At 39.6% G+C, this 26,433-nt stretch overlaps 3 protein-coding genes across 7 annotated transcripts; all 3 read right to left on the bottom strand.

Moving 5' to 3' along the window:
• Positions 1 to 51: 51 nt before the first annotated feature.
• On the bottom strand, positions 52 to 6,884 carry LOC106916265 (protein S100-A1). The gene is made up of 3 exons (XM_014984432.2): positions 6,660 to 6,884; positions 550 to 673; positions 52 to 462 (listed from the first exon to the last, which is right to left on the bottom strand). Exons 2-3 carry the CDS (start codon positions 667 to 669, stop codon positions 307 to 309), a joined length of 276 nt encoding a protein of 91 aa, XP_014839918.1. The 5' UTR covers positions 670 to 673; positions 6,660 to 6,884; the 3' UTR covers positions 52 to 306.
• Positions 6,885 to 8,113: 1,229 nt separating this feature from the next.
• On the bottom strand, positions 8,114 to 12,214 carry LOC106916262 (protein S100-A11-like). The gene is made up of 3 exons (XM_088014003.1): positions 12,127 to 12,214; positions 10,545 to 10,618; positions 8,114 to 8,569 (listed from the first exon to the last, which is right to left on the bottom strand). Exons 1-3 carry the CDS (start codon positions 12,212 to 12,214, stop codon positions 8,435 to 8,437), a joined length of 297 nt encoding a protein of 98 aa, XP_087870129.1. The 3' UTR covers positions 8,114 to 8,434.
• Positions 12,215 to 14,924: 2,710 nt separating this feature from the next.
• Positions 14,925 to 26,431, bottom strand: pbxip1b (pre-B-cell leukemia homeobox interacting protein 1b). 5 transcript variants are annotated; one of them, XM_014984423.2, is made up of 11 exons: positions 26,307 to 26,431; positions 22,254 to 22,331; positions 21,827 to 21,902; positions 20,636 to 20,709; positions 20,115 to 20,418; positions 19,411 to 19,617; positions 19,272 to 19,295; positions 18,669 to 18,721; positions 18,295 to 18,405; positions 17,897 to 18,131; positions 14,925 to 17,768 (listed from the first exon to the last, which is right to left on the bottom strand). In XM_014984423.2, the coding sequence occupies exons 2-11, from the start codon at positions 22,302 to 22,304 to the stop codon at positions 16,303 to 16,305; spliced, it is 2,601 nt and encodes an 866-aa protein (XP_014839909.2). In that variant the 5' UTR covers positions 22,305 to 22,331; positions 26,307 to 26,431; the 3' UTR covers positions 14,925 to 16,302. The 5 variants fall into 5 exon arrangements, with proteins under 5 accessions (XP_014839909.2, XP_014839910.2, XP_014839913.2 ...); XM_014984424.2 differs by having other exon boundaries at positions 14,925 to 17,765; XM_014984427.2 differs by having other exon boundaries at positions 18,041 to 18,131.
• Positions 26,432 to 26,433: the final 2 nt, after the last annotated feature.

Raw genomic sequence — 26,433 nt, 5'->3', positions numbered from 1 at the left:
TTACCGAAAAGAAAATGTGTAAAGAAAAAAACAAAAAAAACTACATTCCACTCTAGTTTTAATACAAAGTGTTTATTTGTTACTCATGTTTTCTTTAAACAGTTATACAAAAGGACCAACTGAGAGAATTTTAATGTATAAAACTGTGAAGATGAATCTTTAAAAAACATAAAAATAACATGGGAATTCAGTAACATGACTGTTGACTTCTGATAAAGAAAAAAGTACACATAACGGCTGGAATGTTTCAATTTTAGAAAGAAGAGGATGCGCTTTAGTTTGACGATCTTGCAAAGACCTCTGCTCCTATGACGAGTTTGCTGTTTGTTCACTCTTGCTCTGACTCATACTGTTGGCAATGTAGCCAATCAGAGAGAGATATTCCTGGAAGTCGACTTTTCCGTCGCTGTCGGAGTCCAGGTTCTGCTGCATCTCCTTGATAGCAGAAGAACTGTCTGTGTCCTGCCATGTGGGACGCAAAGAAACAATCTGGGTTAAACGGGTTCAGCTGCGATGCGTAAAAGAGCAACCGATTGTACGTGGTCTCACCTCCATGACGCCACTGAGCTTGCTCTTGACCATTTTCTGGAAGGTTTTACTGTCGAGGCCCTCTTTCCCTCTGGCAGAACTAAGAAACGTTGTCACTATGGTCTTAATGGCTGCCTCCATATCTCTACAATTAGGAGAGACAAGGGCAGAGGAGGACAGCTGAGTGTGGGAAGTGACAAAGGAAGATACGGTCATATCTTAGACTCCCAGACTCTCAAACATTATGCCTTTAAGTGGATCTCTTGGGAATTTAATTAAAAGAGGTTATTTTTACAGTGTCTTTTCTTTGCATATTGCCACATTGTAATGATAAACGTGTGTTTCACTGGATTTTATGAGACACACCGACACCAAGAAGTGCAGAATAGTTAAGTGGAAAGATAATTTCACATAGTTATTGAACATTTTTGCAAGTAAGAAACCCCTTTCTGTGTTGCCTCCAAATAAAATCCACTGTAACCTGTTGTACTCAGCAGCCGCATGAATAAATAACTATAATACACCTAAATCCAGCTGTTCTTTCCTAAGGCCCAACCCAGATTCAGTTGAGAATCTGTCACTGGATGACTTAATAATTGATTTTTGCAAAGGCCTACTTTGAATGTGACTGACCTACTTTGAAATCTCATCCATCTCCTACATAGAAATGGGAAACTAGACGTGCAAAACTGGTAGACACAAAAGATTTGCAGCTGTAATTGCAGTGAACGATGGTCCGACCAAACCTGACTCATGCGGACTGGATGAAAAAGGCATCCCACACACCTTTCACATTTTTATGTAAAAAAAAAAAAAAAATTATTTGAAATTTATGCATTTTCTTTACACTTCAGAATATGCACAACCTTGTGTTGGTCTGTTATATCGCCAAAGAAATATGTGACAAGATTCAGAAAAGTTTTGGTTGTACTGATTGTGTTCGTCCTGTCAGAGCTGAAAATGTTTAATTTCTCACCTTCATTAAAGTAAGTTTTCATTTAAAAAAACATCAGGCGAGAAGTGAAGTAAAAAGAAAAATCAATATAGACTCAAATAAGAAAATAGAATCAAATGACAGACATGCTGGCAGAACAGCAAGATGTCAAACAGCTGATTTAACTTTTCATTCTGTAGTTATGCAACATTTTTTCATAATGTGTGCACATTCTTCAGCACTTATGACTAACAGAAAAAGTTAGAAGAATATAAAACAAAATAAGGTTGCATAACTGTGTCGCAGCTAAGCTTTGCTTTACATAAGAAAGATGGGAAACACAAATTATGTCAGCGCAGAGAAGAAAACAGTGAGGGGAGTGAAGTGGGAGTCCATGAAGGTAAAGCTATGATCTCTGGCAGCGGATATTTGATCCTAAATTTAAAAAAAATAAAAAAAACACTCGAGGCTCTGAAAGTTCAGATTACTCCTCCCTAATACCCGTCTGCTGCGGCAAGACGTGACTCACCCTGGTCATGTACGAACCATGAAACATCACTCAAGTGGTCAAGCAAACAACCTGAACACAAACACTGTGCATTGCTCTATTTGAAGGAATCTGAACCAATCCCTGGATACGAAGCTTTCCATGAAGCTGCTGAGCTATAACAGATACGATTTTGACCCAAATTTTTAACCGTTTTGAACTCAAAAAATGTCAATTCCGTCATGTCACTGCACTAGAAGAACGGGTATGATGAAATCTCATCCATCTCCTACAAGATCAGGATCTTTATGTTGCTCACGCTGGTGCACCGCTGTGGTTTTCTGGGACACCTGAGCAGAGCAAATTATTACCAACACCTGAGCGCCCTCCCACCCCTCACCACAGTGACTAATAGCAGCTGGAAACAGAAGCTCCTGTTTCACAACACTCTGCACAAATGAAGGCAGTAATGAGAATATTTCAGCAAGACTGCTGACGGCAAATAAAAAGGTACGCTTGGACCTCTGTGAACTTTACCAGTGAAGTAAAAACGGTATCCTACAGAAGCAGGCAGGGACACAAATCTGTCTCGTATTACAGATGGCGCGTCGCTGGTGTTAATTTATGAAGGTGACCCAAAACATCGTGTGGTTCGCCCACAAGATGCAAATAAACATAAGGAAACGTCAGTGAAACTAATGAGATGGGAATTATAACTTTTTTTTTTTTGCTGTTTTCTACAGATCAGCCTTTCAGGTCATCATCGGGGAAATTGGTATAGTCTTTTGAAGAGAAATGCATATGAACTTTTTCTGGATGTTGCATTACAACTCAAAAAATGTATTTTTCTGTTAAAAAAATGCATTTTTTTAACAGAAAGCTTGAAAAAATCTTGAAAATGTATAGGATAAACGTCTTGCAGAGAAATCCAGGGTTTTGGTTTTTCCAACATTGTCATGCAGGCCAAAATTTAATTTCATCTGTCTATAAAAAACTACTTCATTTCAAAAATAATACACACATAACAGTCTGTTGTGTTGCCTGTTAGGTTTAATGTCGATGTGGGGGTTTCCTTCACAAATACTGAGCAACAGAAAAAAAAAAAAAAAGAGCTGCTCACAGCTGCAGTCAATTAAAACTAACTGCTGTTGGTGAAGTCGACTCGAGCGACTTTAGAAAACAACAACCAAATCGAAGCCATAAACTTCTGATGTCTTGGATGGAGGAGTATGGAATCAACGACATCATCATCAGCAATGATGATGATGTCGTTGTGCTAAATACGATCTGTGGCCATTTCTTAGCCTTAGAACGGCTTGTTTGACAGTAATCATCATTACACACAAAGCTTCATTTCCTGTTGCTTAAAAGCAGATTCCCAAGTAAGAACCTGCAAAAATGGCAATGTTGTAACACTGCATGTTGTGAAGCACGACACGAGTTTTTATAATGGATAGTTGATTAGGAAGATTTCCTGCCTTATGAAAGCACCTTAAGAATAACTTCATGCCAACTGCTCAGTTTTAAACGTGTTTTAATTACTGCATTTGTGAAGGACAACAATATTTCTGGTTAAAATTTAACTTAATGGCTTTTGCTTGTCAAACTTCTTGGGTCTCAGTAAGAGATAAGTTGATTTTTTTTTTTTTTTTTAGTAAATACAACTTGTTTCATACATTTAAGAGTAGCAATATGTTTGTATCAGTCTGTATGTTTAGTGTCATTACTGAAACGTTAACCTCCACCTGTCTTAATCTGTGACAGGTTTCCCTCCAGGGTTTTGTTTTGTAAATGTGAGCCAGTTCATTTCAGGGCAGTTAACTCAGTTCAGGCTTTTTTTTTTTTTGTTTTTGTTGTTTTTGTTTTTCTAAAGTGGTAAACTATGAGCATTACTATATAGTTTTAGTCCTTGTAAAATAAACCTCAAGCTCATTCTTGCACAACACCAGCCTGGAAAAATGCTGGAGACACTTGAGTCGAGTTGATCGGTATCAGCAGAGCGGAGTGAGGCTGCTCTGCAGGATTTCCAGTGTGTATCGGAAACTGCCCAGAGGCCGCGGCATGAGTGATGGTGACGGATTCCTGGGGCAGCGGCGTTGGGAGTAACTGTAGAAGCTGCTAGATCCTCTATCTGACACAGATGCCACACCTTAAAACTTACACTAAACCTACATTGATACACACATACACAAATAGACAAACACACACACACACACACACACACACACACACACACACATGCATATCATTAGAAGGTCAGCTTGGACTTCTGCTGCATTAACCTAATTAGCAGGTGAGCGAGAGGCAGCAACCAAACCCTGGGTTTGGTTTCACCTCGACATACAACGCGCACACAGCTAATCAACCAGCAAGAAAACATCTATCATCAGCATGCTGCTCATTGTTATTTAATAAGCTGCTATGAATGTCCCAACACCTTCCTTACATCCTTCACAAACCAAACAGCAAAGATGACTGCACACTGGAGTGTGCGGTATCGGCATCGGTGCAAAGAAAAACCGTCCGGCACACCGCCATCCGTCAGCGTCGCCTTTCAGCACGACGGGGAAAAAATTTAACAGCAAGACGTTTTGAGTCGAGGTGGCAGGATGACAGAAAAAAAAAAAAGAGAGGAAACGCTGGGGAGGGGAAAAAAGTGACCTGCAATGGTCAGTGTTTGTTCTAAATGCATAAGGGGATATTTCGAAGGTTCCCCTCGGCACATGTTCGCTCCGATTCAGAGTGTGTGAAGATCAGAATGACTCATGTGGAATGAATGCTTGTGTGAAGCTACGCTTTTTGTTTTATTTGTCCCAATGATTCTGTTTAGGGGGAGTTTGACTCTTTTGTGTCGGCTTAGTGGACATTTGCAGCACGTACGCTGGTCCTTATGTGAATTCAGACTGCAGATATACAGGTTTTCCTACACTCAATTTATTTGAGAGACACAGAGTCTCTCAAATACATCCTCTAATTTTAATATCTTAATATCTGCATCAAAATAGCCTTTGGTAGTTGCTGTAATTGATGGCTCAAAGACTTTAGCTCCCTACCAAACAATCCTGAAGGAGCATTTTTGGCACTGAGTTTGTGTTCAGTGTACAAGGGCAATGATCTGAAACACACCAGCTCTAATAGAACAAAATAAGCATCTAGGAGTAACCAAAGTTCAGACCTAATTTAAGGGCAGATGTTGGACTTTAAGGAAACTAGAAAACCCTCCAAAATGGCTGAATTGGTACAAATCTGCAATAAGCAGTGGGCCAAACAGCCTTCACAGTGACGTGACCGAATCGTTGCTAGTTACGCTTAACACCTAACAACAGATGCTGTTGCCAAGATAAAATAAAGTAATTAGGTGCGGCAGGAAATTATATTTTCACATAGGGACATGTTTGCATCAAACAATTCACAGTATTGACTATTGACTGCCTATATATAAGTCACATTAAAGGTTTGCAATTTTACAAAAATATATTGCTGAATTTTGAACTGACTCCAAATTTTCCTGACTCCCTTCTTTCTTTTCCTTAATGACGACGTCTATTGGTCGTGAGCATGTTGGCCAAATATACATGTGACTGTGAATTGATATATTGTGCAACTCCATTTCACATCAGTTGTGCCAACTTGTGTTTCCAAAGCTCTATTGTATTATGAGTAGATGATTTCTTACGTTTGTACTTAGAACGTGTGAAATAAGATGCTAGGCAGTAACATTTTCACAAGTAACCTGTTATTCTGAAAAGGCTCAGGTTGCTACATTCATGTAAGCAGCCTGAGCTGATTTATTGTTTCTTGATTGATTACAGTGTCACATTAGACGCTCATAAACAGACACTGGTATGAATGTGCAGCAGGTGATGACTTAATGTGTACATAAGAGGTGCCATGTACAAACTGGTTCAATGACTCATGTAGGTCCTTCTTGTGCGTCTATTATTTAGCAGCCACATTTAATGGGTTAAGCTAAGCTGAATGAAAAATGTTACTTTTTTTCCCTCGGATATCTCGGAAGATCTTCAACAGAACATCCACAGAACCTCTGCAACTTTTCTTTTTGGGGGGGATTGTCAATCCCAGTGACTGATCCGCTCCACCCAGTTCAGGTTTGTTTCATTAAGGTGTGACCGCCCCACCTCGTCCCTGTCAGCAGTCAGGTCACTGGCCTCCTCCGCGTCATTAACTACATCAGACCCGGGCTATACGAGTTTCAGTACCGGGATCTTATCAAAAACTAAATAATTCAGGCTGATAAGAGACTACACGAATCTAGACTGAATACGAGCGTTTTAGGAACTGGGCACACGTGTGCCAAAAAAAAAAAAAAAAAAGCACGGTTCTGATAAAGCTGCAGCGCTTGGCGGTGACGGTGTCTCTCGTTTAAATTTAGCCTCAAACTAATCTTGACAATTTGTCAAGCGATTGGAGGAAGAAGTGACACACACAGGCAGCAAATAAATAAATAAAAAAGGGTGAGTGGAGAGTCCGGTTTCTGTGGAAGTGTAAAAGGGATTGGAGTTGAATTACTAACGAGGGGAAAACAAGCCCTGGCGGTCACCACAACAGACACTCCCAAGGAAGATGGTCTTGAGTTTTAAGAAAAAGAGAGAGAGAGAGAGGGGAAAAAAGCAGCCTGGAATCTAAAAGCTGCTTTAATTAGAAAAAGCTTTGCGCGGCATGAAAGCTCCAAAAGAAAGCAGGACTCACCTAAAGTGCAGGAAACAAGAGGAGAACAGAAACTCTCAGCAGCTACTCTCTTTCCTTCTTCCAGATCCTCCTCACCAGATTAAACAACAGCGCATATCTTTTCCGTGATTTAACCTCCACTCCAGCCAACTTTTTTTTTTTTTTCGTTGTCACAGGGCGTGTGCCTGAGAGAGGAGGAATGTGGAAAGAGGCGAAGCTTGAACTCTTGTTTCAAGCAACACAAGCAAAAAAGAAGAAAAAAACTAGTATAACTCACGGAATATTGTCTGCCTCATAAGTCCAAAGCAACTTATGTAAATTTTTTATCATTGCATATCTATTTATATGTAAAAACCAAGTGCGCGCGCATGTTTGAGATGTTCCAGATGTTCGAGCCACACCCTGAAACTCGGAATAAACCGACCTACATAAACAAGGGTTTTTTTTTTTTTTTTTTTTTTTTTTTTTTTTTCCATTATTTATTTAATTGAATTGTTTTTTCTAGTTTTCAAACATGAAGTCCGTGTCTCATCCCGTCACCACCACACCTCTCAGTCCCGGATAGGCAGAGAGGGAGGTGATGTTTTCCAGGAATCAGCCTAGCCAAGAGCGCTCACACAGAGCTTTTTCAGACAATGCTTTCCCACCCAGTAGCTTTAATGACTGGCTTGTGAGCACATGTAGCTGGGAGTGAGTGAGTGTGTTGGGAAATGGCAAAGGCTGGTTCTGGTACAACTGAAACTGTCTCAGTAGCCGGCCCTTGCCCCTCCTTCTGTCAACTACGCAGACAGAGAGGGAAGACTTGACCGTTTCATGTTTCTCACTTGGGCCTCAATCTGTAGGCTGTTTTCACAAATGAAACACAGACAGGTTCAAATTCAAGTAAGTTGTATCTGAAAGTGTCAATGACACAGTTGAGTTGTAATATGTCTACATGTAAGAGTTTGGACCATATTTGGTCAATACAGTCCAGACTTCTACATAGAAAACTGTAAAGTATCCCTTTTACTCAAATAAGATCTCAAAATCATTTCAGTCTCTATATACTGGCTAAGAAGTAGCCTGTTTGTTTTTGCAACAAATCCCAGTCAAACATTTTGATTTAAATTTAACACAAGATGTTGCTTCACTCAAACATATTTTCACTTGTCAAATCTCCTGCAGAGAGAAGAAAGACTGATATGTTCACATGGGATGTTTGATATATATATCAACTTCGCAATAGTTAAGAAGTGCAAATTGTGGCCATCAATGTTTTTGTACTGAAGCAAGAGTTTTCAGTTTGTAGTTATCTAGCTTTGAAATTAAAAGTCAAACATTCTCGCAAGGTGAGTTTAGCTTTGAGTCTTTAAAACTTTGTATTCAGTTTTAGTTTGGTGACACAATTTGAGTGACATTTTATACCTTGACCACAAAAAAAATTTTTTGTTAGTTTTGTTTCTTTTAACGTGGGAGGACAAACCACACAAACACAATTATCTTAATCTTTAGAGTTTTATTAACTTTTAAGCTATGTTTTTAAAAGGTTTTAGCTGGAAGCTTTACGCATTTTCAACACCAAGATATCAATAAGAATTTACCCCTAAAATGCTTTGCAAAATGTCAAAAACCAATTTTACTGAGTAAATTTAAACGGTTTCTTTTGTTAGTGCAGTCAGTAAACTCACTGGCCTCTTAAGCGGAGGAAACTGGCTGAGGTGATTTCCATTTTGGAGGATTTCCCTTTTCTTCCATGGCACACAGAAAGTTCAGTAGCACACATTAAACTTAAAAAAAAAAAAGTATTTAAGGACACTCTATTGGCTGAACCCCCCACGCTTGCTCGCAAGAGGCCCAATCAGCTGCCAGAACTCCAGGAAGCTTAGCTCTCCGTCATTGTTCTTGTCCAATGAGCTCATGAGCTGGTCAATGGCAGCAGGGTCGCCAGCATTCTGCAGGAAAAACAGGAAAACACGTGTGTGAGACACTACAAAACACAACCTTGACAGGCAACAGATGACCTTGTAAAGAAAAAGAAATCTCACAAGTGGACAAAGTGTCAGAGGTAAGGCCTTAAAACATGCTGCATCAGCAGAGTTGGTTTGGCCCAGGATTCCCTGGCTCTGTCACCACCGTGTGGCTGCTGCGGATGATCTCAGCCTTGCACGCAGAGGAAACTCATGGAATTTTCCACACTTGGAAAAGGCAGCCCTGTATCCTCTGTTAGGCCTCATGAAGAGCTACTTTCTGTCAGTGGGCATTCTTGTTAGGAATGCAAAGCGAAAGGAACAGAAAGTCTTACAGCGCGAGTGCCTGCAGGAGAGCGGCGCCAGTTCTTTCTGTTTGAAATTCCTTGTTTTTTATACATAAGCATATTTGTTTCCTTTCATTGAAACCGTGCAACACCGCATGGAATGTCATGGCTGGGATTCACGTAATTGATGACGACCACAGCAGTCAGATGACGCCCATTAAGGCTTGACTTCCCCACCATGAAATAAGTGTTATGCACGCAATCTTCCTCTCGTGTGTTTTATTTTATTAGACTGCAAAGTGGATGTTCAACATACATGGCCATGGACACGTGTTTCGAAGAATGAAGCCAAGATATAATTTCTCAAATGTGACGGTAACCGTAGTGTTCAAAACACACCGACAAGATGCAGCCGCAGGGGAAGAAGAAGTCTTATGATCGACTTTATCCAGAGCTCACTGCTGCCAGAAACCAGAAAACTCAAAACATGAGAACATTGTGTCAATGCCTTATTTGACATCTGAATATCTTGTCAGCTCACAAACAAAAATGCAAAGAATTAACTAGTTGAAAGAGAAAACACATTTTTCATCAATATGTGTTTTTTTTGTACTAAGGATGAATAAAAAGAGAAGAAAAATCTCTAAAAGTATCAAGAAGCAATGACGCCTGGAAAAGCTGTCCTCCATAAGTTTTTAAGGTCGTTGTTTTGGACTATAGTGATACAAATATTTGCACCTTCATGAATTCTTCTGCTTGTTTCAAAACATTTTTGTTTACCCGAACCAACTTTGCCTTTTTGAAAAGTAATCGCTCCCTTCTTCAAATCCAAAAACTTTTTGTTCTGTCAAACACAGAATTATCCGATTATCCAATCTGCAGAGTCAACAAATCACTTGTTTGCTGTTGTACAAAATGAATTAGGCACAAAGATCTCAAAAACAAATCACACTGAGATCCATTTCCAACAAATGGAGGAAATATGGAACAACAGTGAACCTTCTGGCAAAAGTTACCACAACTCATTTCAAACATCATTAAATAACCCAAACAGCATCTAAAGCACTGAGACATCGTTTTCTTTATTTAAGGTCAGTGTTCATCAACATTAATAAGAAAGAGACTCAACAATTCCTGGAAAAGCTCCAAGGTAAAAGCCACCAATATCCGCTCCTGGCTTATCAAAGGCCTCTCTCACAATTGCTGAAAACTATCTTGAGGATCCTCAACACTTTTGAGAAAATATTCTGTGGTCTGACAAGACAAAAGGGAAACTTTGTGGAGGCTGCGTTTTCCTCGATGTCTGGCCTGAAACTACGTGTTGCAATTCAGAGAACAATACATTCTGCTCTCCAGTAAAGAGAAAAAAAAAATCCTGAAGCAGAATATCCAGACCTCAGTTTGCGAACAACTTAACCTCTGAACGGCTCAGAAAACACAAGATGTATGTTTTGGAAAGGTCTAGTCCAACTCTGAGCTTACTGAGAGGCAGGGGCAGCATCTTAAACATGTGCCATCTGACTCGACCTTTTAGCCATTCTTGATCCATTACAAAATCTCAGCCTTTTAGGGAAACATTTGAAGTTAAGCAGATCACATCAGACTTTACAAAGCAGCTGCACGAAACCGTTACATCTCAGCAGAACCTCAGTTTGTTACTGCTCCTCTCCTACCTCCACGAAGCCGGAGAGCTCTGACTTGACCAGTTTTTGAAACTCGTCCCTGCTCAGCGTGTCGGAGGAACCATCTTATACAAATGTACATTGAGTCCAACAAAAAAAAGAGTTTGCCTCCATAAAACGGGTAAAATCTCACCTCCTCAAAGAGAGTGTTTGGTGTGTTGTACCATAGCTTCTCAGTCTTTTTAAAGCCAAGCTTTCCTGGTAAAGAAGTTAAATCATTGCCTTTCAACTTTTTCCATTGACAATTCACAATTCCTGTATTGCACAACTAGAATGTGTAACCAGTCTCTGGTTTTGGTAATTATTAATTACATGTAGTGACATGAACCATTGGAAATCTGATCTTATGCAGACATTTCACATTGAGACTTTTTGTAGAAGGCCTTCAGGATGACATTAGTCTGCTTTTTTATTTCCCACAGATGATGTTTTGGAGCTTGTTAAACCATTTCCTAATGCGAGGTTTATGATGCAGAAGTTTCTGCATCCATCATGAAATCACATTTTCCTAAATTCCTATTTTGTCCTTGTGCTCAGCACATGATGGCATAAGAATGGGCGACTTCTGAGTAGAGTATGAACCAATCCGATAAATTCAGCCCAATCAGATTTATCAAACCTGATCAACTTGTTTCAGATTTGATTGTGAGTTTTTATTCATTACTTTTTTTTCTCTACTAAATCTCCTTTAGAGTTCCTGCAACATTCTTTTTTTTTTCTTCCTTTTACACACCCACGGTGTAGATAAAACCTACTTATCCAACAAGATTTCCTTTTGCACCGTTGACAGGACATTCAAAGGCCAGCTAAGGAGAGGCTCGAGAGAGATCTGAGAGCTACAAGAGATTTCTCTTCATCAGCATCGGAGTGTGTGCAGCCCTGCACCTGCTGACGTCCAAATTTGGCTTCTGCAGAGAGGCGGCGCTACAGCTTCACATCGGATCTTGGTAACGAGTCCCTTCGTCAGTTTTATTGTGACAGAGCGAAGGTGCCTTGAAGTTCATGCCTCTTCTTTTCTCTCTATCCTTATTTTGATTGTGAATTTAAATGTTATAGTCCTTTAAATTTCTGATGTCACAATTTGTCCATCTGAAGTCAAGTAAATTTACTGGCACAAAAATCAGAGTTTGAAAAGTGCGTAGGTGTAGTGACTAATCCTTTTAATGGCTATATTAATTTTAATTTTATATTAATATTAATTGCTATGATTATTCTGATCACAACTTATAATTCTGATTCTTTCAGCCCATGTTCAGCACTGAAAAAGCTGCTTGGATAGGAGGGAGGACATCTTTAAGCAACAGGAGAACTTTAGTTTCCTTCTCCTTAAACGTTTAGGGTTTTTTTTTTTTTTTTGTCTAGGATGACTGGAAATCTACACCAATATTTATTCTATAAACAGGCCGTAAATAAGCATTGAAACAACAAAAGTTAAATGAGCAAAAAATGTGTGCAAGCACATCGGGTAGTTTTTAAGAGAATTCACACAGTTGAAGCAAAACATGTTTCTTTTTTATGTCCACAAAGCTGTGAGCAGAATGCAGCAGAGAGAAAACCAGAAGCAGTTTATCACCGATGACCATGTAGTCTGGGCTCCAGAAACTGTTGAGAACGAGGCACTTGGGTCTCACCTTGGAAAAGAGGATGTGCACAACTGGCATATTAGGGAAGCAAGTTCGTCCTAACAAGCACATTGGCTTTGCCATCCACATATCCCCAAACATCGCTTTCACGTCTCTGTGGAACGGCTGTTACACAGACATGCACATCTATATCACTTTTTACCTAAAATAGCAGCGTACGGCCCTCGTTACGTTCCCTTAGCTGCTGTAGAGGAAGAGGAAAGCGGTAGCTAACAAAACTAAATGGTTCATCAAGATATTTCCACTGGGAAAACATGAGAGATGCTTTGTTATTAATATTTTCCAGCTGGGGCTGAATTTAGAGAGTTATTTAAAAAATAAATAAATAAATAATTGCAGTACTTTGCAAAGGTATTCATATCCCACTTTTCCTGTATTTTTCATCTAAAAGCTAAAATGTATTTACTGTAAACGTTGGTAAGAGAACATTAGTGAATATGCAGCATCATGAAGACCGAGGGACGCAGTTTTGGAGAAGGTTGAAGCAGGGTAAGGATATAAAATATCTCAAACTTTAAACATCATCAAACTTTGAACGCATCGTGATGCGTTCAACCCATCACACAACTTCAAACCTACCGACTCGCCATTTCAATCTCCAGCAAGCCATGTCAGGGCCACAATAACCACATGAAAGAAGCTGACTAACATTAATATATATCAACCTGAACACACCTTGAACGGCGTCAGCAGTGAACAAGGAAGCTGGCCAGTTGAACGACTGAATACACACAATCCTGGAAGACTTTCTGGAGGCTGCAAAAGACTTGAGTCAGAATCTGAGCTGTTTTGCAAAAAAAATAATGATAAAAATCTGTCTCCATGTGCAAAGAGAAATATACTATTTGCACTGCAATGTGGCTCTATACTGACTCAAAGGCAGATTACAAATGTACAAAAATCTGATCAGATTTGTAGATGGGGAAAAATCAGGTATCTTCTTCCTTTTACTATGCAATTACACACTATTGTGTGCTGCTCCTGAACATAAAATAGCACAACTGGTATCTGGTTGGAATCTGATAAAATAGAAAAAATAAAAAATAAAAAACTACAAGGGGTGTGCATTATTTGCTTTTGCAAATAAACTACAGATTTCTAAAAGTTCAACCAGGACAGAGATGCAACGACTTCCTGGACCGATGGATATTCCATCAGGGAGACAAAAGGCTGCTCATTCATACACAATGAGAAATTAATAATTGACTTGACACATGTGTTGTTAATACGTGAGTGGAAACCAAAGTAACTGGAGCAGAACACAAGAAGTTCACCGCTGACATTTGAACCACAGGCCAAAAAGCTGCAAGGCAACACAGTCAACCATCACAGTCAACTATCCCACTACTGGATCCATTTCATCAGAAATATTTAATCTCTTTGTGTTTCATAATGAAGGCTAGATATTTAATATCTAGCTTTGAGATGTTTCCTCATCTCAAACAAGTGCAATGATCAACAAGCTGAACAGGTCCTGACTTAACATGCTGTCATGTCTGGTTTCTTCCACCTACTCAATCAGTTTCTTATTCCACCAGCGTATTTTCCCCACACATCGTAATATCCATTGGTTAAAATGAAGTAGGAACAAAACGAACATCCTGGACAGAAAGGTTAACCAAACATCCACAACATATGGACCAGGTATGACTGAAACTTGTAAAACATTTTCTACTGTAATCTTAAATGTGGCAGGCAAGTTATCATTTTTCCACACACCCTACAAATCTGGAATCGATGGAAGAGCAGCAGGAAGCCATTTGAAGCTCAGCTTCCAGTTTACGGCAAACTATTTTAGGTGATGGCCAAGATCTGGACGAAGGTGTGCAAAGAAGGCAAGACAAATAGATGACACTCTAGCTTATGTGGTGGAAACGTAACTGGTAAATGCAGGAAAATCTTAAGAGGGGGAAACATCAGACTGGTCAGCAGGAACTCTCAATGTTTCCTCCATCTGACCTGAAAATCATTTGAGCATTTTTTAACCCATGTGTCTGTGGAGAAACACAGAGGTCATCCCTTCTCCAAACTGCTATCCTCTGGTCCATTCAGATTGCCAGGCCAACTCTACTTATGAAGCGCTTTAAAACTGTGGCAGCTGAAACAAAGTGCTGCAAACTGTAAAAACACAAACATATACGATCAGTTAAAACAAGGTCAAACTACATCTCACTAACTAAAAAGCAGGTGGTCAAGTAGTCTCTCTAGTGTTCAGGTGTAGATTATTCCACAATTGAGCAGCAGCAGTAGAAAAATCCCTGGCTCCTCTGAGTTTAAGATTAAGATCTCACCTTGGCCAAAGTTAATGTGAGGAGGACGACAAGAATGCAGTTTTCTGTGTATAGCAAGAAAGTTGAGTCAGGAGTTTTTGAAGGGTCAAAAAGATAAGGAAAGGTTTATTCACTAAAATGTCACAATTGATCAATTTAAATGAATATTTTGGGGAAGTTCAAACCTTATGATTATGGATCACACAGGGAGCGGATTTGCATATCACTCTTATAGAGGAACATTAAATGGCAACTTTTATGAAAGCAAGGTTGCTTTTAACAGATCTCACAAGGCAGAAAATTAATCCTCAGGATTTTTAGACTTCCCTCCACAATTATCAAAACTAATGAGCACAGTCTTCACTTTTTGGGACCTAAAATTTCAAACGCATTTTTTGGATGGTTGCATTTATTGTTCCGCTGAGAAATTATTTTAACTGACGAGTTAAAACCCAAAGTTCACACAAAAAAAAATGTTTATTTTCTTTGAGGTTACAGAAGCAACAAGAAACATCCGAACTCAAATTCACCACGACAAAAGAACCACAATGAGAAAGTGTGCAAACATACAGATATTAACACAAATTTTAAAGTAACACAACCTATTTAAATTAAAGACATAAAAACAAGCAAACTTACTGAACATGCCCGTACCTCAAGTGCCCAACATTTGTTTTTCACACAATGCCTGTTGTAAGAACACAATTAAATATTTTTCTAGGCAAAACATGTTGGATGCAACATTTACAAACAATACAAATCAATGCCAAATTCTCAAATATAAATTATTATCCAACTTTCTTTAGTAACCCATGTTGAAACCAGCTTTAATATCAATGGTTTAGCAACCCACAAAACAGTGATGAATAAATATGACAACCTGTATCTCCAATAAGTGGAGCTTTAGTAAACATCAACAGTGCACAGTGCTGTATGAGCAGGAAGTGTTTAAATAATAATAATAATAATAATAATAATAATAATAAAATATTAAATTCTAGAAACTAAGTTCAAAACATCCAAACTGCTCCAGCAGGTTTAAGTTTCAACATTACTAAACAAGATATTTGAACACCAGTGGATGTTTACATAATCTGAAGTATCTCGATACAAAAACCTGGACCCAACTTTTGATTTTAAAGACGTTATGAACGAAGAGAGCAATGTTCGAAAGTAAACCTTAAGTTCAGTGTGCAGATTACAAAAAGCCACGTAGACGACACAGCAAAGATGTGGAGCCCTGCTAAGATGAAACCAAAACATAACTTTTTGACGTACATGCAAAATCCTGTTAAGAGAAAGACCGAAAACACCATGAACACAATTGGTAGTGGCAGTATCATAGTGTTGGACTGCCTGATTCAGCAGGGAAAGAAAACTCTGAACTGATGGGGAAAGAGATGCAATGCAATTCTGGAAGAAAACCCATTTAGAGGCAGCAGATGGAGGTTCACCTTCCAGCAGAATGACCCTAAAGACCTACAGCCGGACCTACAAGAAATGATTTAGATCAAAGCATCTTAAAAACTCCACGTTTAAATCCAATTGGGGATCTTGTTTGGGAATTGGAAATGAATGTTAACAGATGCTCTCCATCCAAACAGGTGTGTCTTGAGCTATTTGCAAAGCAGAATAGGAAAAAATATCAGTCTGTAGGTGTTAAAGTCGTTAAAACTTGTAAGCTTGGCCAGCCTGTGCGATACAGTGAATATATGAGCAAGAGTAAAATTTTAAAGATGGTAGTGGCACAAAGAACGGTTGGTCGACTGCCTGATAAACACACTGAAGTAATTGTGGTCCTAAATAAAGTGAGTCCTCCAGCCTATCAAATCATAATCAGCCACGTTCTTGTCTGTTCTCCTTCCTCCATTCACCTTTAATCCTCTTCTCCTTCTCCCTGCCTCCTGGAAGTGAAAACATTTTCAGGACTTCCTTTTCAAACCCTTCCATTTCATCCTCCAGGTCACTATCTTCTGCATCGCCATCCTCCACCATGTCTTCCAAAATATCTGCCAGATCATCCACAAAGTCCTGGAAGCTCCTCTGGTTGTGCACAAACATCCCATCCTTGAAGAACTCCAAGGCGATCTTTCGGAGCTCCGATGTTTTGGATCCATCTACTCCGGCCTCCTCTATCTTGGTCAGATAGGTTTGCAGTACAGATTCGAACTCTGATGACGGGACAGGGAGGAGCCCCTCCGCCTGGGCGCAGGTTTCCAGCGTGTCGCAATGCTGCGGCGGTTTGGGGTCGTGTTGGAGGCGTTGTCTCTGTTGGAGCCAGTATTCTGGTTGTCCTATGGAGGGATTGGGGTGGGTGTGATGGGGCTTTCGCTCACCATACAAGTGCTCCTCCTTGTGGCCATGGTTACCTGGAAATTCATGTTCATCGTTTTTCTTTTTCAGGGAGTGTGACTGGTCTTTTTCCCAGTCTACATTATGCTTTTTCTCTTTCAGTTTCATCCCTTCTATCTTAAACTGTTCTGAAGTCTTGTCCTTCCTCTTGAATTTCTTCTCTTCTTTCCCGTTTTTGCTCTTCCTCTCATTCTCTTTCCACTGTTTCCTCTCATCTGTCGCTGTCCTTTCTTTACCCTGACTTTTGCTGTTGTCCCACTGCTTCCTCTCACCCTTTCCTTTCCCTTCCTTACCAATCTTATCCTTCCACTCAGGGTCTTTCTTATCTCCTTTCTCCTTCCAATCTTTTCTCTCCTGCTTTTCTTTGCCTCCATGTTTCCCTTTCTTCCACTCCATCTCTCCCTTCAGCTTCTCATCGCGATGTTTTCCTCCTCGCCACTCCCCTTTCTCCTTACCTGTCCATTCTTTACGTTCATGTACTTTCTCAAAGCTTCCCTTTTTCCAGTCTCTGTCTTCCTTCAACTTTTTCCTACCTTCCTTGTCCTCCAAGGGTCTACCATCATTTCCTCTTCCTCCCTTCTCTTTCTTTAACTCTTTCTGCTTCCAAGGACTTGCCTCATCGCTTTGCCTCTTTTGCTTACCTGGCTTATCTTTGTCCTTCTCAAGCTTCCCATGCTCATGTTTTCCCTTCTTCCACTCCATTTTATCTCCCTTTTTAAGCTCTTTTCCATCTCCTTCCTTCCTAACAGACTTATCTTTCTCCTTCTGCTGTTTTTTGTCATTTATTTCATATTTAACCTTATTTGGCTCTTTCTTCTGCTTCTGATCTCCCCAAGTTTTCCATGGCTGTTTTCCAGGTGGTCCAACTGAATCCTGCCTGCCATCTTCTGTTTGGTCACTAGGTGGTGATGTAGAGTGTTTGATGGCGGCTTGATCAGCATCACTGGCTGCTGGAAGAGACACAAAAGTCAATAAAGCAACACAAAGTCTGCAAGAAAAGTAAAAGAAAGACTAAACTTGCTCTGCTTTCCCTTCCTGTTTTTAGTAACTAATCCCCTTCACCTCCTAACTCTTGTACCTGGGGAGAGTTTTAAGTTTGTCACAGTGGATCTCAGGGTTTCTAGCTCTTTCTGTAGGGCCGGGACAGAATCCAGCTCTTTCTTCATCCTGTCGTTCTCTTTCTGAAGGACAGGGAGAGATGCAATCTCTGTCTTCAACCTACTGTTTTCCTTCTCCACCTCCTCCCAGAGCAGCCGCTGCTCCTCTCCCTCTGCTGCCTGCTCCTTGGCTACTTTTAGCTCCTCTTTCTGTGCCTGGTTGGAAGGAAAAAAAAAAAAAAAAAAGTAAAGGTAAAGAAGCTCCCATGAGCATGTTATGCACTCGCTGACACATTTACGCAAAGACACATTTGTTTTACACATATATAAATAAAACGAACTAAGGAGAAATGAAGCACTGGACAGAATGGAGTCACACCTGAAGCTGAGCTTGTAGTGTAGAAATCTGCTGGTTCCCTTCAGCTAACTTATTCAGGAGCTCGGAGCTGTTGTGATCTAAACCTGGAGCTACTTCGGGACTAAGCCACTCCTGTCAAATCGCAAACAGAGAAAAACAGTCTTGTCATCTCGAAAATATTTCTAAGGAAGCAGAAGTTTGAGGTGAACTGCTGCTATTCAAGGCTGCCCATGTTGGTCTTCCAACAAGCACAGCCCAGAAAATGCTAGCGTTTTTAAAAGTCATTATTTATGACCTTGATGATGTTACAGAATGCATGTAGTATGTTGTTGATATTGGATAAAAGCGATTAAAAGTGATGCCAATAAAACAGAGAAGGAGAGCATCAGTCTGACCTGTTCCCCTGGTGCTTCTGTATCCTTCAGTTCCCTTGTTGTATAGTCACCCTCTGCAAATCATTATGGAAAGTGTTGAGTCAATGTGGATGACTATTGTTAAATAAGCATCACAGGTTTAGCAAAAAAGCCAACTTGCACAAGTAATAGCCCCTCAACCCTGAAGTTACCAATCCAACATCAAGTTTTCTAAAATGGGGAAAAGAGGGCAGTCTGCAAATTTCTGGATAAAAATGTGCAAATCTTGTTTTCCTGTAGGCTAAGTCTTCACATATGCATGTTATTGATGTATTTATTTTTTTTACCTAAAATTGTATAAATTTTTTTAAAGTCCTTTTGCCATAAGCATGATATGAAGGGCCCGGGATCCTTTACAATTCAGTGTGGTTAATTTATGCATCATTTTAATATCAATGTTTGGATAAAACAAACACCCCTCTTCCAAAACAAAAGGAAAAGCAAAACGGACTTTTAAAGTGAATTTTAAGAAGCATCCCATGCAAAGTCCTTTAATTCTGCGTGCATGTTTACAAACATGTCGTGGCCAAGAAAAGCTGAATTACTTTACTTAGATGCACACACAATAGGACTAAAACAACCTACCCTCATCGAAGTCCATGAAGACACCTGCAGGCATAATACACCTCAGTCTCAGAGCCTCCTTTAGTCTCGTTAGTCATTGTTTCTGACATCAGACACAAGTCTAAAACACCATAGCAACAGGTTCACGGGTGATGCTCACCAGAGAAAAAGACGGTGCCGAGCCCCAACAGAATGAGAGCAGCCAGGATGCATTTGTTAAGAGAGAACACGCCGTCATTCTCTCGCTGTGGCACCTGAAATTCTTCTTCCACTTCTTCTTCCTCCTCTTCTTTTCTTCCGATCTGCTCCAGGAGAGACTTTCTTCTCCTCTCCACTGACTCTCCCTCCTCTGTCCTTTCACCAATTCCTAAACAGACAACAGAAAGGAATCTTTAAGGAGGCTACATTTAGACAGCTGTTAAATTAAGTTTCTGTGCTTTACTGCAAACTACAAAATCTTCAGATGTTTAAACTCAACTTTGATATAAATGAGATACAAACTGCCACTTTATTACTAGGTATGCCTTGTCGAAAGGGTTGCTCACGCTTTTACCATTGGAGCTGCCTTCATTCTTTGTGACATGGACTTCTTGCAATTCTTGCTCACTGTTGATCTAGATCATAGATCTAGGATCTATGATGCTGTGGGCCTGTTTTTCTTTCAAAGACTTCAGGAACCTTGTTAGAGTTCCTGGAATTATGTATTCTTTGAAAAACAAAAATCTGAATAAGAAAACTAATGACAGGTAGTCATAGGTACATTTGATTTGTCCAAAAGGTTGGAGCATTCCAGTAGAAATTTAATATCAACAGGCAGTTGCAAATAGCTGCGGTGGATAACTTACACACCACAGCAACACTTACCTGACTGCTGTCCCTCTTGATGTGGCTCCTCTTTATTTTGCAGATGAAGCGTTTCTTCTAGTCGAAGTTCCTCTTCTGCCGGTGAAAACTCTGCACCTCCAAGAGTCTCTGTGCTGAGCAGTGAGACTGGGGGCCCGTCCAGGGAAGGCGTCAGGAGGGTGTAGGAGTCAGAGGACGAATCCGGGTCAGAGGAAGACCTCGTCGGTGCCTCAGTTTTGCTCTCAACGTCACCGTGGTCCAAGGTGCCAGAGGCATCCACAGATGGAGGATTTGAGTTGGAATCTGCATTTTGATCTTCAGAAACCTAGAGGAAAGAATTATTGTTTTTAAAAAGTTCGAAACTCTTGAGTCAGTGGGTAGTGAACAAAATAAAAATAAGTGACCCTCTAAACGGGAATATTGCGAAATAGCAAGCATCAGAAGATGATTACTGGCTCGTTAGAAATGCATAGAAATGAAGCTAGAGGACATTGCACACAGTACTGTAAGATAATACGGTGTTATGAGTTATGGTGTCTTACTCGGTAACTCTCCTCTGGGAGTCTTTCTTCTGCAGACTCTGCGCTATTTGGAGGCTGATTTTTCTCTCCTGGTCCTGGTTAATCAAGAAAACAGAGGAGAGGAAGCATTTAAAGCAGCAGTTCAACATTTCCTAACAGTCAGTTCTTGAAAGGGAACCATTCAGACTGTTGTAAAACTTTGGCACCTCAAGCACCTTTGACCAAAGTGATTGTGGATATGGCTTTAGTTTTATTAACAAGAGGAAACTGATGTTCAAGTACAATAAAGTTTGACTGTTCTTTGTCATCGTTAAAGAGTGGGAAATGTGTTTATGTAAAAAGACTGAGGCAATAAAATAAAACAGAGCCCTCAACTAAAAGATTGCAGAACAATGTTGCGTTTACACAATGCTTTGCTGCAACAGCTTATCATCACAGAATCCATTATAAATTATACTTATCATCAGAGCTGCCTGAGGAAAATGTTAAGAACACATGTAAAAAATATTAACGCTGAAGTAGAACCAGACCCTGCAGCATGACAATGACCCAACACATACCAATGAATTCACCACAAATCTCCTGAAAATGAAAAAGTAAAAGTCTTGGCCGGATCCTGATGTCACAAGACGCTGCAAGGTCACTAACAGGCTGCGCATTTGCAAGAAAAACTTTAAGCATCTCATGGCCGAAAGCGAGGAGCAGGACACCCTGTCCTCTAAGATTGGTAGATGGCTACTAGAAGCGTCTTAGTGAAGTGATTTTAGACAAAGGAAGAAACAAAGGATTTTATGGGGAGGGAGAGTTGGGGTTAAATGATTAAACATTTTGGGTTGTTCAAACCTTTTCTTTAGTCACGTTTCTAATTCTCTAATGAGAAAAACACAGGGTTTATTTTTAAAAAGTTTATATACATCTCCATCACTTCATCTTCTAGAGAGTAATGACAGAAAAACTATTCCAGGTTAATCAGATTCTCTAATAACTGAAGTGAGCTCAAGCAGTCTGATTGTGAAAAATTTGACTGGACTTATTAGGGTCAACTTTTCAGATTTTATTCTAAGCTATGGGAGGAAGGGAGGGGTCAGTTCATTTGTTGATCACAAAACCTGACATTTCACCAATATACTGTACACCTCAAAAACCTATTAATGTTCTTGTGGGACATGAAGAAAAAAAAGGTGACATAAATAAGGCGTACTGTAAACAGACCTGTGGCAGATGTGTGGCTTTCTTCATGCTGCTTTGTTCCCTCTGCAAGGGGCCGCAGGGTTTCAGCAACTGTCTCCTATGACGACGGAGACAGAGTCATTACCACTTGATTAAAGACCTATCGAAAAATTGCTATGTTAAAAGGTGAATTTAATATTCAGAAACCATTTTTATTGATAGTAAATAACCTTTTATTTACATAATTAATAACACAGAATGTCCCTCTTTTTTCTTTTCTTTTTTTTTTTTTTTTACAACTTTCACATTGAAAATGTTTTATAAACATTATGACACAAACCTAATTCATATTCAGGTGACCTGAAAGAGAAACAAACTGGGACAAAGCTCTCTCTTTTTTTTTTTTTTTTTTCGGAGACATGTTTAATAAGGTCACGCACGACTGCTTAACATTTCAAAGTGATCATACCTCAGATGTGAGGATGGTCCAACTGTTGTTGGCAGCACCGGCCCCAGACATGGCCCCCCCAGAGGCTTCGCCCGTCTCCTGCAACACAACACCGGCATTGAAAACAAATGTCGTGATTAGTAATAGCTCCACGAAATGAAGCGAGTGGAGAGTGAGGAAAGCCTGTGCTCTTCTGTTTCTGAACGTGTCAGGAGTTCAGCCTTTCTCCCTCCACTTGTAGGTACAAGAAGAAGCTGGCCCGCTCTAGTTACTGACAAAAACATGGTGAGACATGAACGCTGAACAGATCTCCTGCACATTCAAATTTGATACCTTTCGTGATGTTTATTACTCGTAGAACGCTCCGCCTAAAAACCTACAAATTCAAGCCAGTTGAATTCAAGCCATTTTGTCTGTCTGGATAGACAGACAAAATGATGACAAAAATATGTAGTAATAAATATTCAGACGTTTCAATGATATGAAAAGACAATACATTTCTTCTTCTATCCTTATTTAGATCTGTAAAACAGTGAAATGTTTTTTTTTCCAAGCCAGCACAGGAACATTGATATATATATATATATATATATATATATATATATATATATATATATATATATATATATAAATAATGTCAAAAGTTTTATTAGCTCTCCTCTACAGAAAAAAAATCCTTTTAAAACAGCCTGATGGTAACCTTGAGATCGCATTCCTCTGGTCAAGAGTTATATGGCAGCTGTGACATTAATAATAACCGGGTGTTTTTATTTATTTTTTACTTTTCCCCCTTTTTCACTTTTACAGGAGTGATGAAGAAAAATAACCTGGAAATAAGAGTTTGGCCAGTCTCGGCACAAATGTGTGTCCTTGGAAAACACAAAAGTTTTTACTGCAAAACAATAAGAAATAAAAAAGTAAGTAGTTCTGAGAATGAGCCCGCTTGAAGGCTGAGCAAATACATCTCCACAAAGGGAGCTTTTCAATAGTTTTTTTTTTTTTTTTTACTTCTTAGATGCTAATAATGTACAAGTCCATTTCTTCTGATTCTTTAGGCAAATATGAATCGCATTCATTAAAATAAGAGGCCATTTTTCTCTACAGTAAGTCATTATGCAAATCTCTGGAGTCAGCGTGGGTGGTTTTGTGCTACTGGATCAGTACACCTGCTGTGAAAATGATTGTAGCTTCTCATTTGACCTTTTCCCTCACTCTGTACTCCACTTTGAACATGAAAAGCAATTCTGTTCTCTCTACAACAGAACATTTGATGAAGCGATTTTCAGCCCAAAAGGTGAGAGATGTTCAGGAGGGTTTTTTTTTTAAGATAAACTCAACTGTTAACCACACAAAAACCTGACTCGACAGTTTCTAAGGGAAATATTTAATGCACGACTCTCATTTGATAAACTTTTTTGATAACGATGAAAAGATTAGATTTTCTCTGGGCATGAGTGACTCAGAGTTTCCACCTTCAAACTGCCTTAAAAAAAAGGGCAGTGTTCCTGTTTGTTGAAGTGTTTCCTAAACACCACCTTTCCAAACATATAACCTGGTATTTGGAAAAGCTGGGATCTGATTTTGGTTTAGACACAATATTCTGTTAACATGTGGATCTCGAAAAATGATCAAATTAGTGATTCAACTGAAAAAGTGACAATCGTATACACACATTACACAATATCTTTTTCAGCATTTATATAGTAAATTTAATGAAGAAAATAAGTTATATTTCCATGTGTTCTCAGAAAATAGAACATACGGTCAATTTAGGAAAATAAAAGGCCAAAAGAAATTTTTCCCCGGCCCACAGAATTATGGGGAAGACTGCTGACCTGTCATCCTAACACTGTTTACCATCCATCTGTGAAACAGGCAACCTAGCTGTAGCATCTTTAAACACCCAAACATCCTTTTCTGTAGAATAAAATGGATTGTAACAAGCATCCAACGTGTTAATGGAAAATTGATTGGAAGGAATAGAAGGACAGTGCAAAAGAAACTTAAGCTAGCTCTAGATACGAGATCAGAGAATCTCTGAGGCATCGTCAAGAAGAGGAAGAGGAGAGAAACCAGAAACCACAATGGAGATGACCTGAAGCAAAGCATCAAAGCAACCTGGGCTTCCTGAGCACCTCAGCTGAACCACAATGCCTCCATGCCATGCTGCACTAATGCAGAACTGAAATGAATAAGTGAACTTTTCAGTGGTATCCTAATGCACAAACACATCTGTAAGAGTGAATGGATTAACAACAAAATGTTAAGATAGGAAAACAGTGTGTGTGTGTGCAAGCAATCAAACCAATTAAAATATGGTTTATTAAAAACAAAAGGGCAGAAAGCTTGTCTGAAGAGGCGTCACTTCAGATTCTTCGTTTATTTCTCATAGTCCACAGAAGATCTCACTTTGTGTATTAATATTATTCATAAACAAACTGCCGAGCTACAAAATGAACATAATCGACAAGTAGGACAATCCCTGTGCGGCCTGCAGCTTTAAGACATTTACATCTGTTTACACAAGCAAAGGATTTGGATGCCAGCCTTTGCTATTCAGCCTCACCCATTCTACTAACATAGAACCTACTGTAAAGTGTTACAAACATTTAGCGAAACTGGGCCTGTGTGTGTGTGTGTGCAGGAAGTCTTATTGCTTTAGGAGAATTCAGTTCTTCATTAGTAGTTTGTGAGCACAGGAGGCCTTGTGGGCACCCTGGCTTTTGACTAGCTAGCACAGAAATGTTTTGGCACAGACTCTGGTAACTAAGGCCTGCAGTGCTCTGAAGATAGAGGCTAAAGACGCCTTTCGTTTCAAAGTGATTGGTTTCTTCAATAGACGTCTTCCAAGCAGCGCAGTTTAAATCTCCGCCATATTTTTGAGAACATGGAGTGAATAGGGTTTCAACAGATAGCGCTCAGATTACATTCTAAAAGAATATTGTTACTTTACACACTCATTTCTTTAACCCATGTCATCCGACTGTGATCTATAAATGCAGAGACACCTCACTTATGCCCACAATGACACACTTCACTCCCCAAATTCAATTTTCTCCCAGCGCAATTTAGGTCTCCTAATCCTGTTCCTCCCGAGAGAAGTCTGCCGGATCTAGCCTGGGGCCCCACAAGGAGCATTGTGGAGCATATAGTGGAATGGTTTAAATAGATGGCAGCTAAATTTAGCTGCTATGAGATTGACTAGAGACAGAAAAGAAGGGGGGAGCATGCAGAAGATTGCCGCAGGGAATGCAAGAGAGGCAGCAGGCTAGTCTAAAGACAGTTTTAAAAGGATTACATGCACCATAAAACTTGATGCTTTTCGGAGAAAATGCATCTTTATTCCAGAGTTTCAAGAGTTAAAACTCAAATGTATTCCCTATGCACAGAAGGAGCCTTCCTTTTGCTTTTCAATAAACTCGCAGCTCCGTCTGACGTCCCTTTACCTCTTCAAATAAACACAACTCAGTGTTTTCCCTTGCGTGCATTATACGCAACGTGCACAGATGACAATATTTTCCACTTGAATAAAACATACAAACACGCCAACTGTCGCAGCACTGGATCTTATCTGAAACTCTCCTGGGAAAATAAATGACCAAAAAAGGTCAAGAGATTAAACGACACAACAGGCTGTATCTTTAAGGATAACAGTGAAGCAAAAACTAAAAGAACTTGTGGCTCCCATGCAAAGCAGCCACGATATGCACTCATAATACGCACATATAATAGTCTGAATGTGCGGATGAGACAGGAAATGTCAACCGAGGATGGCTCAAGTTGAATAAAAGCTTTAAAAAAAAACCGAGGATATTTTTTGGAATGTGACGAAGACTTGTATAATTTTAACATATTGGATGCATACCAAAAGTAGCCATATTGTTCCTCTAATGCTGTAACAACAAAACATTACAAACAAGTTTTCCTTTTGAAGCGAGCGACCAGGAAAACGTGAAACGACGTAGGCGGTGCCGTGTGGAGAAGAATAATGTACAACTGCTCTTTAGAGGTTAACATAAACAAACAACAGAAAATGAGTAAGAAACATTCAAATTCCGGTTGTTCTTATCTTACCGTGTTGGGGAACTTTACTCCAGACCCCGGAGAATGTGAGAGATACAGCAGGCTGTTCAGTCTCTTTCCAACCAACTTGGGAACTTTGAAGGTGAAGTCTGAACTCGATGAGTTACACGCCAGTTGA

Source organism: Poecilia mexicana, unplaced genomic scaffold (genome assembly GCF_051168715.1).
Source record: "Poecilia mexicana isolate PSO_F unplaced genomic scaffold, ASM5116871v1 scaffold_16, whole genome shotgun sequence".
NCBI classification, from domain to species: domain Eukaryota; kingdom Metazoa; phylum Chordata; class Actinopteri; order Cyprinodontiformes; family Poeciliidae; genus Poecilia; species Poecilia mexicana.
This window is presented reverse-complemented; position numbering and strand designations above follow the sequence as displayed.

Coding starts and splice junctions, on each gene's coding strand:
- LOC106916265 (XM_014984432.2), bottom strand. CDS start 669: ATGGAGGCAGCCATTAAGACCATAGTGACAACGTTTCTTAGTTCTGCC. Junction 463..549: donor AGCTCAGTGGCGTCATGGAG/GTGAGACCACGT, acceptor CCCACATGGCAG/GACACAGACAGTTCTTCTGC.
- LOC106916262 (XM_088014003.1), bottom strand. CDS start 12,214: ATGCCAGTTGTGCACATCCTCTTTTCCAAGGTGAGACCCAAGTGCCTC. Junction 10,619..12,126: donor CCCAGACTACATGGTCATCG/GTGATAAACTGC, acceptor CATTTGTATAAG/ATGGTTCCTCCGACACGCTG. Junction 8,570..10,544: donor AGCTCTCCGGCTTCGTGGAG/GTAGGAGAGGAG, acceptor TTTTTCCTGCAG/AATGCTGGCGACCCTGCTGC.
- pbxip1b (XM_014984423.2), bottom strand. CDS start 22,304: ATGTCTGGGGCCGGTGCTGCCAACAACAGTTGGACCATCCTCACATCT. Junction 21,903..22,253: donor GGACCATCCTCACATCTGAG/GTATGATCACTT, acceptor CCGTCGTCATAG/GAGACAGTTGCTGAAACCCT. Junction 19,296..19,410: donor CGGCACCGTCTTTTTCTCTG/GTGAGCATCACC, acceptor TTATGCCTGCAG/GTGTCTTCATGGACTTCGAT.